Source organism: Urocitellus parryii, chromosome 9 (genome assembly GCF_045843805.1).
Source record: "Urocitellus parryii isolate mUroPar1 chromosome 9, mUroPar1.hap1, whole genome shotgun sequence".
NCBI classification, from domain to species: domain Eukaryota; kingdom Metazoa; phylum Chordata; class Mammalia; order Rodentia; family Sciuridae; genus Urocitellus; species Urocitellus parryii.
The window spans coordinates 86,686,418-86,700,814 of NC_135539.1; the positions used below are offsets into that span (position 1 = coordinate 86,686,418).

The 14,397-nt window shown below is 54.2% G+C and overlaps 1 protein-coding gene across 2 annotated transcripts; it reads right to left on the minus strand.

Moving 5' to 3' along the window:
- Positions 1 to 2,413: 2,413 nt before the first annotated feature.
- Rhou (ras homolog family member U) lies at positions 2,414 to 10,548 on the minus strand. Of its 2 annotated transcripts, XR_003302995.1 has the most exons (4): positions 10,263 to 10,548; positions 9,009 to 9,067; positions 4,588 to 5,153; positions 2,414 to 2,583 (listed from the first exon to the last, which is right to left on the minus strand). XR_003302995.1 is itself a non-coding variant. In XM_026413298.2 (3 exons), the coding sequence occupies exons 1-3, from the start codon at positions 10,531 to 10,533 to the stop codon at positions 4,698 to 4,700; spliced, it is 786 nt and encodes a 261-aa protein (XP_026269083.1). In that variant the 5' UTR covers positions 10,534 to 10,548; the 3' UTR covers positions 2,414 to 4,697. The 2 variants fall into 2 exon arrangements, 1 of the variants encoding a protein (XP_026269083.1); XM_026413298.2 differs by having other exon boundaries at positions 2,414 to 5,153.
- Between the last annotated feature and the right edge of the window lie 3,849 nt (positions 10,549 to 14,397).

The following is a 14,397-nucleotide window of genomic DNA, read 5'->3' on the forward strand; positions in this document are numbered from 1 at the left end:
CCCTGTGGAAGGACCCATCAGGACACCCACTCCCGCCACCTCCCCAGGGACCCAGACAGCAGGAAGCAAAGGGCCAGGCAATCAAGGGGAAAAAAGGGGCCATGCCAAAAGGGCAAGAAGGGTGACAGAAACAGCAAGGAAGCAGTAAGACAGACCTGTGCTGTACCTCTTCATTACCATGTCCCCTCTGTGCTGGAACATCTGTACCGTACTGGCCAGTGGTCTTCCTCCATCAAAGGACAGATCTGGGGTCAGGAGTCCTGCACCAGACGGCGACCTGCTCAAAGCACTGTGGCTTTCGAAACTAAACCATGATATGTCACTCTTTCCTGAATGTGACTCTATTCCTAAAACCGTATTTTCCTGTCACTATCCATAAATATTAAAGGAGAATTCGTAAGTACGAGTTCCTGCTCCTCTGCACACTGATGGGCTCAGAGAGGCTACTGATATCAGGAAAAAAAAAAAAAAAAGAGCAGAGCCCATGATTCTTCTCCATGGTTCCAGGAGAACCCAGACCTTATGCCTAGGGTGAGAGGCTCAAATCCCATCTGCTCTGGAGGGTGTGAGCTCCATTTGGGATGGACCCCAGGCCACAGGCTCAAGTCCCATCTGCCCTGGAGGGTGTGAGCTCCACTCAGGCAGGACCCCAGGCCACAGGCTCAAGTCCCATCTTCCATGGAGGATGTGGGCTCCCATTCAGGATGGACCCCAGGCTACAGGCTCAAATCCCATCTGCCCTGGAGTGTGTGAGCTCCACTCATGCTGGACCTAAAGCTGCACAGCTGCTATGTGTCTGTAGTCCCTGAGCACTGCTCCTGGGGGAGGCAGGGGACATACACCAAGCCAGCTGCTGTCTCCCAGGGTGTCTGCAAGGGCAGTGTTGCTCCACCTGCATCCTGTTCCTAGGCCATTCTCCCAGTGCTCTTCCCTATCTAGTGCTTTTCCATATCTAGATCTGAATCATGTTTCCATATCTGGATCTTGATCCCCATCTGGACACTTCCATAACCTGAACACACTGTTGCCTGTGGGTCCTTGGAAGTAAACGTTTGCTTAAAGCCATTCCATGACTGTATCTAGAAGGTCATGTAAAATGTCAACAGAAATGACCCAAGAATGTGCTATGTCCAATATTCCATGTTAAACTACATGCTTTATGGTTCTGAAATATGAATTCTTCAGTTCAAGGTAATTTGTGTGATCTTGTGTTAGATGGGGACTTCCCAGGTACACTTCCCAGCCCTGTGTCCCCTAAAGTTCTCCCGCCCATGGGGGTCAAGTCCAGGGAACCCCGCCAATTGTAGGGGCTGCTGAGGCTTGGCTAGCGTGGCTGAGGGCCTGCCTATGTTGAAGAGCTGACTGAGACTGCATGAGTAGGAGACAAGCCTGGATCCTAGAGAACCCAGACAGCCAGGGAAAGGGAGGAACTCCAGCCCTGGAATGCACAGGCCTCCTGACAGCCCTTGCACAGAGCAGGGGTGCTCCACAGAGGGGCATGGAACGTGCTGTTTTTGGTTTTACTTTTTCCCTATATTATAGTTTTTCACAATGGTGGGATTTGTTGTCACATGTTTGTAATGCACACAAGGTAGGGAGAGGACCCAGGCAGAAAGGGAGATCCACCCAGGTCTAGTCAGCTGGGGATCAGGTCTGGAGGTTCAGATCAGGGGTCAAAGGAGTGTGTGGCTGAGCAGGGACCAGCCACCCTGCGACTGACCTCAGGACCCCACATATCCTTCCCAAAGCTTGTCCCCAGCCCTGAGATTCTGAAACAAAGCCACCAAGAAGTCCACTCATGCAGGTGGCTGGAGTGCACTCTTGGCGGCTATGTCTGGGTTTAAGTCACTGGGCCACCATGGCCTGTGCACAGCTCTCCCAGCTTCCCAACTGGCCTGAGCTCTCATTTCAGAATTTGAGTAGCCCAGGCACAGTGGGAAGGAGAACGACAGGAGGAAAGGCAGGCAGGGAGACTCTGGGGTTCCAGGTGATCTTGTATGTGAAAGTTCTGTATCCTCACTCACCAGCACAGACTAGAGCTTTGATAAATGTATGTCTGCACCATCCCCAAGGGCATTAGTTTTCTGGCTTCCAGCCCCCTCCACTTAGCTCAGAGCTCAGACACCTACCTGCACCTACTTGCCTGGTGAAGGGGACAGAGCTGTGCCCATGTGAGGGGCATGGCCCTTAGTCCACCCCACACTATGTGCTGTAGCCTGGATTCCCACTGTGACATATGGCCCAGTGTGCCAGGCACAGGATGGAGCCTCCAGAACCCCCAGGCCCCACACTGCACAGGTGTGATGGCAGAGGGGCCATGCTCCCCCAAAGTCAGGATACTCCCCACCCATTTGCACCCAGGTGTGGCTGAGTCTATTCCCTTCAGTAGAAAAGGCAGACAAGACATCCTCAGGTCAAAATTTATTTCACACCGCCTCATTTACAGCATGTTCAAGTACAAGTCTGCCAGCATACCTGATCCCTGGAGAAGGAGGGCACAGCGTGGCCAGGCACAAGGCAGGCCCATCTGGAGAAGACCTGCACCCACTTTGGCTTGGGGTTCCTGGGTGGTCCTTCCAAAGGCTGCCAAGCACAAAATATGTTATAAAAGGCCTCCTTATGTGCTCATGGTGGGAAGAGATGACAGGTCTGGGGCTGGGGACAGGGTTAGGCCAGGATGCCATCCTGGACTGTGGGGTCAGCCTGAAGAGGGGCTCTCCAGCACACCTCCAGAACCCTCTCTGCAAACCAAGCTGCTCCTCAGCCTGGGGCTCTGAAGTGGACTCTGTACTAACTCCAGCACATGCTTTAAGAAATGCTCAGCCTAAACCCCATTTCACAGACACACAGGACAACCTCGAGCACAGCCGTACCCACACTCTGACCTGTGCAGCAGCCTGTTCAACCCTGCTGCACTGAAGGTCCAGGCACAGAGCCCTGACCACACTGGTGCCATGGGCATCCTCTGCTCTCCACTTTCATCTGGGTGCAAGGGGTCCAGGCCTGACGCTCACTGTCCACTGCACTCACTTCCTGTTCATCACCCACCAGTTCAGGGCTAAGCCCTGCCCACCCGGCACCAGGGCTGCAGAATGCTGGGCAGCACAGAGGCTGCAACAGGTGTCAGCCCCAGCATCTCAGTGAAGCAACTTCGTTTGCTCAGGTTGGAACAAAATGCTTCAGGAAACTATGACGACGCCAACGTCAACGTGTTGAAAAATCAATAGTAAAGTCTATGCATTTAGTGGTTTAAAGATTAACTTTTGTTAAACAAAGAAATTCTTTCATCTCGCTAGCAGGAATAAGGAAGCCCCTAACCTAAAGTATGGAATGACCCTTCACTGTTTTCTATAGAAAAATACAAACTAGATTTTTTTTTTTAAACATAAAAAAGAACACAGAGCACCAGGACTGTCACATTGGGTTCTCAGGAGATATTCCCAGATGCTTACTGAAGTGGTCTGGGGTTGCCTTGTGCCAGGATTTGGGCCTGGCTGCCTGTGGCCTCTCAGACCATGCTGCTGCAGTATTAGAGGATGCCTGCCTTCAGGAGGGTGGGCTTTAAGATCCCCTGAAGGACATATGCATGTGTGGCGCCTGTCATCCCCAGCCAGAAAGTGACCAAGTAGTCCTGTACAGACCTGGCCCCTCGGGCTTGAAGCCACTGGACACCTGGCTGGTTGTTCTAGCAGCTCTCAAGAGACCTTCTCCTTAGTTTTGTTTTAAAGTGGTCTCAAACTTGTTACCTTAGGATACACTTAAAATCACCCCAAGGGTATGATACAGTATTTGTTCACAGAAGCAGAGTCAAGGGGCCCAAGAGTCACCTGACCTGCTTTCCACTAACATTTAAAAGTCTGAACCCTCAACAAATACAGCTGCCTGCACATGTGTGTGCACAGAGAAGGACCTAGGAAAGAAGGATCACTGGGTCCCACAGAATCCACACTGGCCTTTCAGGGGTTCGCTTTCCTGCAGAGGGTGGTGACAGTGTGGAAGCCAAGACGCCTCTGCTTGGTCGCCACACCGGGTGGTGTGGTGCGAGGCCTGCCCTGAGGACCCGGAGCACCACTGTGATCTCCGGCCATTGATTCCTGGGGGAGATGGGCACTCTCCCCCATGGCTCCTCAGGGCATTCGGTGGTGTGTGCTAAGCATTGGCAGGACTGGCCTGTGCATCTGAAAGCCCACACACACTGTCCTTCTGTCTATACTATGCTTGGTCTTTAAAATCTTAAGCAGCTGAGAATCACTCAACGGCCAGAGATGGCTTGAGATTTTGTGGCAGAGGTGCCCATCATCTCCCAGATCTTTCCTCTTATTGAAAGCGGTGTTCACTTGGTCTTAGGAAGCACTGTTCCCACCAGGGCTGTCATGCTGTGAAGCACAGGCCCTGGCAGAACCCCCCATCCCCGAGAGGGGCGCAGCCATCGTCCCTGTTGGTCCTGCTGTCACCGTGAAATAGCAAACCCTTGGTCCTGACAGCAGATTTGAGCCTTTTTCATATCAGACATAAATTAATCCAGAGGCTGAGAGCTCTAAACTTCCAGTTACAGAACATTCTTAAATTACAACTTCTTTAACTTACTTATCTCACATCAGAAGTAAACAGACAGGAAACTAAAGCCAGGGCAGAGGATGGGCCACCTGGGGGCTCTGAAGTGAGTCGTCAAGCATGAGCTTGGTCGCGTGGCTGCTTCAGGCCAGGCAGCAGGACTTCCTCCACCAGGACCTGGACAAGTCCCTCACTTTTTCCGGAGTCCTGCTCTTACACTTCCTGGGCTGCTGCTGGGAGTCTGCATGCTGGATCCCAGCCATGATGGCGGCATCGAAGACCTCCTTGAGGTTTTTCTGAGTCAAGGCCGAGCACTCCACGTAGGAAGCAGCTTTGATTTCCTCTGCACACAGTTTGGCCGCCTCCTCGGGCACAGGCTTCTCCCTGCCTTTGTCCAGCTCAATGAGCACTTTGACATCTTCTCTGAGGTCTGACTGTGTCCCCACCAGGATGATGGGTGCTTTGGGGCAGTGGCACCGGATCTCAGGCACCCACTTCTCGTTGACATTCTGGAAAGAGGTGGGGCTCACCACGCTGAAGCAGAGCAGGAAGATGTCAGCATTGGTGTAGCACAGGGGCCTCAGCTTGTCAAACTCATCCTGCGACCAAGCACACACCGGTCACCCTAGTTAGCTCTTGCCAGCAGAAGGCCCTCTTAACCTGCTTCCTGGAAGGCCTGGCTGTATCAGGAAGCCCATGGTCCCCCCAGGAAGAGCCAGCATCCAAAACTGCTTCATTGCCTGTCCCAGACACAGGCACAGCAGCTTCCACCCCAGGCCAACAAGGCCCTAGAGCCTATGGCCAGAGGCCCCCAGTGCTGTGATCACCCTGCTGAGCACGTGGGAAGGCGCTTGAGCAGTGGGTCTGGAGACTGCTTTTAACTGGCCTTCAGCCCAGAGTGACCCAGACTTACTATCACCTCTGGGGACTAACCACTCTTCTGAAAGTCAGAGCATGCCTGCCCTGACCCCAGACTCCACCTGATCCTGCAAGACGTCTGTTGGCACAGCCCCTTCCTCAAGACCCTAGCCCTTCCCTCCCCATGACAGGGTGAACCATGCTGTTACCCACCTGCCTGTCACCCACAGCACAAAGCATTGTTTTGGACCCAGATCAAGCCATAGCAGTGCTGGGGACTCTGTGAGGCCCCAGACACCAGCAATCGGGGCACTCTGTCCCTTGGTGTCCCTCACAGACACTGGTCATCATGCTCACATTCTGACTGTAGACCTTCCCTCCCTTCCTCCTTTTCTCTTAAACTTCTTTGCTCCTGCATTGACCTTTGCCAGCACCAGGGGCCTCCAGGCACAGGGTTGGGACAGATGAGCCAGAGAATGGGCACGCCCTGCACAATGAGGACAGCTGGACCAAATGTGGGAGTGGACCAGCAGTGGGTGCCCACTATGCGTGGATGCTCCTTTGCAATCACCACTAGTGGACACACACCAGACACCTCCCACAACCAGGCCTGGCTGCAAGGGCTGGGCTGTGGATAGCATAACGGGTATGCCAGTCAGTACTTCCTCCAGTTGGACACCCCAGAACCTGGCAGCACCACGGCCAACCACCACTGAGAGCTCCCTCCTCCCCTAGGAGAATCCTGCACCTCTTGTTCATGAGTAAAATGCACATCTGTGGACATCGCCTCCGGCATGACAGGCACACCCAGGTCTCAGAAACACTGGCATTCCCTCACCAGCCCCATACAGTGTGCCACTCCTTGCCAGGCCTTCCTCTGCATGGAAGACTCCTTCGATGCCTCCTGCCTGCACTTCCTCCCTCTGAGGCTCCGAGTCTCCACCTGGGACAACAGCCAACCAGCCACACAGCAGGAATGAGCACAGCCTCTGCTCATAGGCACTGCAGATAGACCCTGAGTCAGGACTCACACCTCTTAGTGCCAACCCTGGGCTGCAAGAATCAATGCAGAAACCCAACCAGGATGTTCAGCTATGAAGACCTCTGCAAGAGCAGCTCCACCTGCCCTCAGAAGCCTGCAGTGTAGGTCTATAGTGTAGATGCCCCACAGGATTTGTGGTGGGATGGCAGATATGGGCCAAGACCTACTGGTCAGGCTGATGTGCTACTTTGTTTTGTTAGTATGAAGCTTTTTCCAAGTGCCTCAGGGGTCAAAGGCTGAAGAATTCTGGACTGTGGGAGCAGACCCCTCTCCTTCAGTGATGCTCTCCCTTCTTGCATGCTCCCTTCTGTCCACCTTCACCCTAGCTATGCCTGAGACTGTGAGTCAGGCATTCAGAGCTGCATCTGGCATGTGTGGAGATCCACAGGCACCACAAGTGCCTTCCTCACTGATTGCCTCCTGGAGTAGCAGCGCCCTTGCTCACAGGCCATGGGGATCAGTGGCTCATAGGCCACAGGGGTCAGTCGCTCACACTCCTTCCCAGAGGAAGGAGAGTTCCTTGGTTGGACCACAGAGAGCCTGGCAAGTATCACAGCAAGCCCTCAGACAGTAGCTGGCCAGACAGGACAAGGAGGGTAGAAAAGGTTGACCACTCTGACCAGTCCTACCACTGTCATGACACCCCCTGACTGGCACCTTGAAGCAGACCTGACTTTGGCCAGTAACATACACTTCTCTTATGGAGCTCTGCAGCTGGCTTTCTGTGGGTCTTTGGAGAACAGCAACTCCCAGCAAATGACATGGGACACAGGAGGACCATCTACAAACAAAGCCACCAACTTGGCACTGAGACCTCTTCCTGAATTATAAGCATCCTTTATGAATGAGTTTCTAAAATGGTTCTTGTGCCCTCCTGACTTTTAAAGAAAAACTGTGAAGGAAAATTCCAACTCCTTTTCCACAATTCAGTCCCTTTTAAAAATGTTTTCTGGGTTAAAAACACTACTGTTTCAAGAGCCTGCCTGGAGCTTTCCACCAAGCCCACCACTACCCAGCAGAGGCCTTCCCCTGTGGTCCTCCTTTCCTTGGCGAGCTCCCAGACACCAGCTCCTCTTCCCAGGAACTTCAGAGCTGTGGAGGGCAGGCCCATGGCTAAGCTGCACACCTGGGGCCCAGCACTCCGCCCACCATCTGCTCGGAGCCATGTGGGCTCTGCAAGGCACTGTGTATGTGCATGGCCAGGCATGAGTACCCAGCTCAGCACTGTCTCCTGGGGAAAGCAGCCTTCCCAGGGAGCCTGGTGGTGGGCAGGGATACTGTGGGGAAGGAGCCTGGGGTCTGTTCTTGGGGACGCCTTGTGTCTTTCAGCATTCTGTCCTGTTCCCAGGCTGCTGCTCCACAGGGGCCTATGGATCCTGGGCCATTCTTCTGCCAACCTTAACGATGGGAAAAACCTGGCCCCTCAGCTTACAATGAAATGCCTTCCATGGCATTCAGAAAGAGCAAATACAGAAGGGACTGCTCTGACTTTCTGGTCCCACAGCAAAGAAGTGGGGCTATGTTGGGGTCTCCCTCACTACGAAGGGTATGAGATGTCTCAGGCTGGGCTTCAACCTGCTGCTGTTCTGAGAGGACCAAGGCTGCCCAGATTCATGTGACCTCAATGTCTGTACAATAAAATCTGCCCTTACCCTGAACTGCTGTCCCAGACTGGGTGAGCAGCTTGGAAGCCCTGGCTTGGATGTGGTACTGTTGACCCTGCAGAGCCAGCTCGCTCATAAGCGTGATATCCTGGAATGGCATCTCAGCAGAGCACACTTCTACCTGCCCGTGGAGCAGCCCCAGCATTGGGCCTGACTCCTCACCTACTAGAGAGACAAGTCCAACAACAGCCACCCAGCAAGCTCAGCACAGGTGCTCACAGGGCACATGCGAACTTGGGGGCTTGACCAACTGGGGATGAGGTGGGGTGACCAGGTGGAAACCTCTCCAGGGAATACCATGGGGACCCATGCTGTTCTTTCATCACTGCCTGGCTGCCTCCTAACACCCAGCCTCTGGACAAGAGTCCATGCCCTGGTCTGGAAAGAGCAAGGCACTGCTCATGCCTCTCTCCAGCTCAGGACTGCCCTGGCTACTGCCTCTGTGCTACAGGGCTGTGGCTGATCCTGGAGAATCAACCGTAGCTACAGAAGCAGATCCCTTACTGATGCATGCTTCACTTTCTCTTGAGCAAATTTCTTAAATATCTGGCTCTTTGGTCTTTAATATCACCAAAGCATCACAGCATGTTTCAATAAAACTAGAAAACAAGGGATAACAGAAATTCTTGTAAGATAAGGGCTATTTCTGCCCAGGGTCCCCTCCTGGCCAGAATGAAGGCGGCCAAACCCTGTTTTGCTAGTTCCAGAGGTGGCCTCCTCTGCTTCCTCCCACCACCCTCCAAAGGGGCCACAGCAGGGCAGGGCCCGCTCCACCAGGCTTCGCACAACCCAGTTACCAAGGGAATTGTTTGGAAATACAGTCAAAGGTCATCTGGAAGCCTTTACAAGGCTGCTTCCTCTCCAGCACTGAGTCGTAACATGATACTGACCTGTCCTGCTGTGTCACAGAGCTGGAGTCTCACAGGCCGCCCGTCCACTGACACCACAGCTTGAAAACAAGACGAGATGATTATCAGGAAGTCTCTTAGCCCCAAACCCTCTGCTTCCAAACCCCTTTGCTCCAGTTCTGGGTCCTCCCAGTCCTCCTGTGAACTAAGTAAAACAAGGAGGCCCATGGAGCATTCTCCTACACAAACCCCAGTGCCAGGAGCCAGGCAGCAGACCCAGAGCCCCTGGTGGCTCCTCTGAAGGGCCTGTGCTTTTCTCACAGCCCTTGAAGATTTATTTTCCTGTCACACTTGTTACAAAGACCTAAAAGCAACACAGAGGGGTAAGTGGGAAACAGTTCTGCTGTTTTACATCAGTGGGAAACCTCCGATAACTCTGTTTCCCTGGGAACAGCTGCCTGACTTTAGGGCTGATCCTAAAACTGTGGCCTTAGAGACTTGTACAAACACAGGCTGCACATGGTCCCGTGCCTAGAAGAGGGCACCTCTCATCTCCCTCCATCCCCAAGGAGGACTAAACAGAAGAGGAAAAAAACCTGGCCAGCTTTCCCCCAGGTCAGCATGTGGGTGGGGAGGCCTGTGAGGGTCCTATAAGAATTAAACCACTTTATCCTTCGGCTCAACCCAGTTGTTTACACGTATTCACACTAGTCAGCTGGGAGAGGCGAAGCAATACAGTGCCTGGGAACCCCTCACACTATACCTTGTAGGTAGGTACCTCTAAGGTGCAGGAAATCAGGCCCTGCCAGCAGGAGTACAGAGATCAGAAAAGCAATTTTTTAAAAGGAGCAAGTCAGGATGTGTTTCACTCAAGTGTCTGTGAATTAAACTTTTTCTTAAATTCCTGAAAGAGTGAATAATCAAGATAAAGGAGCCCTTTATCTTCCCACGACACAGCACCCCTTAGGTGCGAACTCGCAGGAGCTTAAAGAACAGCAATCCGAAACAGAGCCAGCGAGGGCGGAGCGCTGGCCAGGGCCGGTGCAGCCCTGGAGAAGGATGGTGGGGCGACCAGAGCCTCACCGGCACGCGGGGCCAGCTCACGGTGGCGAGTTCTCGGGTGTCTCGGAGCGGGGACGCACGGGCGAGCCCGGCTGCCGGGTGAGGGGCGACGCGGCCGCAGGTGGCCCACCTGCCGTGGGCTCAACCGCAGCCCTCCCGCCCGCAGCACTGACCCGCCCGAGCCCCGCGCCTGGGCCCTGCGGCCGCCGGGCCGCGCCCCGCCCCGCCGCTCACCCGAGAAGTTGTCGAAGGCGGTGGGGATGTACTCGGTGGGGTAGCCGTTGGTGGTGTAGCTCACCACCAGGCTGGTCTTGCCCACCGCGCCGTCTCCGACCAGCACGCACTTGACGCTGCGCCCCTCAGCGCCGCCCGCACGCCCCCGGCCCCCCGGCGCCCCGGGCCCGCGCGCCCCGCGCCCCCCGCGTTCCCGGCGAGGCGGCACCGGCGGCGCGGGCAAAGGCTCGCAGCGGCCGGGCAGCGCGGGCCGCCCCTGCTGCGGGGCCATCGCGCGGCCGCGGGGCGAGGACCAGCTGCCGGGGCGGACAAAGGCGTGAGGTCGCCGTTGCGCGGGGCGGCTCTGCCCGCGGCCGCGAGGTGGCCGAGCCTGCTCCGCCCGGCTTCCCGGCGACGCGGGCGGGCGGCGGGCGGGGAAAGAGGCGGGTCTGGCGGCGCCGTCCCCGCGCCGAGGCCACAGCGCCCCCGCCTGCGCGCCGCGCCCCTGCACCGCGCCGCCTCCCGCGAGCTGGCCGCTCGCCCAGCGCGCTGCGCGCTGCAGAGCCCGCTGGAGACCCGAGCTCCTTCTGCTCTCCGGCTGGCCTGGCCAAGCTCTTGGCCCCTGCTCCCACGACTTCCCTCTGCGTCCTCCTTCCCTGTTACCCCTATATCCCCACTCTGCCCCCTGCCCCCGTCTTCCCTTCTACCTCCCCTGCATCCCTCCTTCACTCTTTTCATGCTTCCCGCATTCTCTCTCCCTCTTCCCCCTTTCCCCTGCTACCCCTGTCCCCTTCCCCTCTCTTTCTGCTCCCCCTTGCCCCTGCTCCCCAGCTTCTTTCTCCTCCCCTTCCTTCCGGCCCCTCCTTACCTCCTGCTCCTCTTGCAGTGCTCCAGCAAGTTTCTCTGTAGTCCCAATTTCTTCATTTACTTAAATGTAATTTGCTGAAATTAGTATTATCTAGAAGGAAAAAAGCTTTGCCTTTCCTCTCTCTGCGCTCTCACAGCAGGACTGCACTTTGGGCCTGGTCTTGGTTCTGAGGCTCCTGACTTGCCTGTGGGGTGAGAAGAACCACCTGCTGTGAACATGGTGAAGACCGGAGCCAATAAACACTGAGCCTTTACTATGCGCCAGACTCTGCTGTGCTCACTCTGTCTGAACAGATTCCTCTAACCCTAGAATTACCTGTACCCACCTTACAGACAGGAAAACCTGGGGTGCAGTTATGTTCAGCAGTCTGTTTCCAAAACAACCTAGGGAGCAACAGACCAGGATCCAGACCAGAAGAGAGCCTCCCAGCACCTTGTTTGGAGGTGTGAACAGTGGAAACCAGACTCCAGAGTTCAGAATGCTCAGAAGTAACAGTGCAGGGCAGATGCGTCAAGAGGCCGGAGCCCAAATCCTGGGCTGCCCGCTGCCAGAAGCATCCTCCATGGCCTGGTGAAAGCAGCTGTGAAACACTAGAACAGTGTTTCCAGGATACAAATGCAGGACCCTCGGACTTGGCCTGCAGTGACCTGTAGAGCCAAGTGGAACCAAAGTCTCCCCTGAGCAGAAGTGAAGAACAGGGCCTCCTCAACCTCTGAAACAAGACAGGGATGCCACCTACAGTTGCAGGAAAGGCCAAAATAAGGAGAGCCTGCAAAGTCCAAGGTTGCAACCAATCTGTCCTCCATTGCCCCAACCCAAAGCAGCTTAAATGCCTTCTCTAAGGCCCAGTAGGAGGCCCAGATTGACCATGCCTGTCTTCTTGACTGTCAACCTTCAATAAAGCTCTTTTGTTTTGCACAATTTGTGCCATAGTATTGGCTTATCTGCACGTCCACCAAGGGCTCTCTGGGATGATGGCAGTGTTGGCAGTATGGGTCTTGGGGCCCTTCCAGGTGGTGGCTCAGGGATCCTGTGTACTTGCAGGTGGTGACTATGTCACCTGGGTGCATCTGTGAGCATAGGCACCTGTACCTGCACAAAGGCATGTAATGGCAGTTCAGCAAGGGTGCAAAGCTGCACAACTAAACAGCAAACAGATCCATTAGTTGCGGAATATGTCATGCTGCTCAGTCAAAAATGGACAAGAATGAGTTGCACACAGCAAGGAATGAAGAAGCCAAGCATGCAGGAATATCATCATTGAACTTGATGTATGAGGTCTGGAAAGGGGAGGAACCCCCAGGCTGTGTGTCCACACGGTCAAGAACCGGGGGGAGGAGCTGGGTGCCATGTTTTTGGAGTCCTTCTCTCCATCTGAGTGGTGAGTTCATGATCTGTCTTTACAGCATTATAATCAGGCCATGTTTGTTTTATTCACTTTCATGAATTATACTTTATTTCAGAATGGTCAAAAATATTCAAGCCTATAAATCCTGCTAAATAGGACTTGTGGTTATTTACACTCCAAAGAGCTGTGTGCCTGAGCCCGCACAGGGCTAAACACATATTGCACCCCCTGTGGGTTAGATAACACTCTAATCATAAAGCTGGAATGTGATCTGAGTGCCCAGATCCTGATGATTCAAAACTTCCAGGAGCACCTCGCAAAGCACAGCCACTAACTGTGTACATCTCTACCTTTTCCTTTTAATATGGGTATCATCTTCCACAAGGGCTGTTAGAGGTGCTCTGATATTTTTAACCAACTGAACTGGTTCCACAGGATTATTACAGAAGAGGTAAATAGTACATAAGTTCCGGGAGAAAATGGAAACTTGAGGAGGGCCTAGAGGGACAGCAGGTGCCTTGGCCTGGGGAGGACAGGCTCTGCTCACATGGGGACAGGCAGAGCCACACTGCACACCTTTCCCCTCAGTCTTACTTCATTTTCCTCTTTAAATCCCTGCTCTGGTTCCTCCTGGCTGCTGCCACTCTGCCGGTCCCCTTAGTGAGGAGGGCCACTTCCCACCCCCTCCGCGCTGCCTCAGCGTCTGGCAACCATCCAGCCATCTGACCCTCCACAGAAGAACCTTCCTCCCAGGCTTTCCCAAGAACTGACAGCCTTCCAACTCCCCTCCCAAACACACCACAGGAACTCCCAGGCCAAGCATTTCCCAGCTGCCTGAGTCCTCCCTGATGATAAGAACTCTTTAGAAACTCCCCTTGGTGTTGCGAAACCCCCGACCTCCCCTAGTTTCACAGCTACCCTGAAGATAAGAACAGCCGTGTCATCTTTTCCCAGCAGCCTACTTGCTGGTCAGCAGTTCTGCACCCCCCCCCCGCCACCCCCCCCCTGCAGAACCTGCAAGGAAGGGAGAAAGAAAGGTGCCTTCCTAAAGGATCCCGTGGCTCTCCAAAGTCACTGCTGGGACTGCAGTCACAATGTAAGAACTGGAAAGAAAGGGCAGATTGTCGAACGTCATGCAGACCTGCCACATCACTTCTTGAGGAGAGAGCAGACTTTGCTATACAGGTACCTGATTGCTCTGTCGTATGCATCCTTAAAGGATGCACTAGAAGGCAGATACTCTCTTACATGTTGAATCATGGAAGAAATTCAATTTCAGAGATGAAGGGTGCAGCTTTTGGCTGTCTTGTTGAGTGGAGGAATCCGACTCATGAACTCAGGATGACGAGGTGTATGCAAGACCTGTGAGCACAGATATGTCAGAGCAGGCTATGACTTCAAGTTCACAAGTCCAAGAAGAAAAGAGATGCCTGTAAAGCAAGTGAAACATCAGACATCACATGGAGAGGCCCCGGAGGGCAAAGCATGGAAGAAAATTAAAGTCACCTGAGGACAGATTTCTGCATGGGTGTGAAGGACTTGCCCTGGCACAGGTGGCTTGCAAGTACAGGGCCAAAAAAAAAGACCCTCCACTCCCATCTACCAGATGGTCCTTAATCTCCAGCAAATTATAGCCAGGCTTATTGAACTCGATGCCCCGCACTTTTTGTGGTTCATCCCCATGAAATCTACACATGTGCTATTGCCTCCCCAGCTTTGTCCATTAGTACATGAGGAATTTCCCAAGTTTGACCAGCAGGAGGCAGAAGCAGGACTGAATTTGGAGGCCAGTCTGGCCAAACTCAGTGCCCTCCCACGGAAGGCCAGGCCCACACAAGGTAGCAGAGCTACAGAGTGAGCGGGTTCTGCAACAATAGGTGGCCTTGAGCCTTTCACAGCTTGTTCACAGCCAGAGCAGAGCAGTGCTGGGGTCTCAGCCC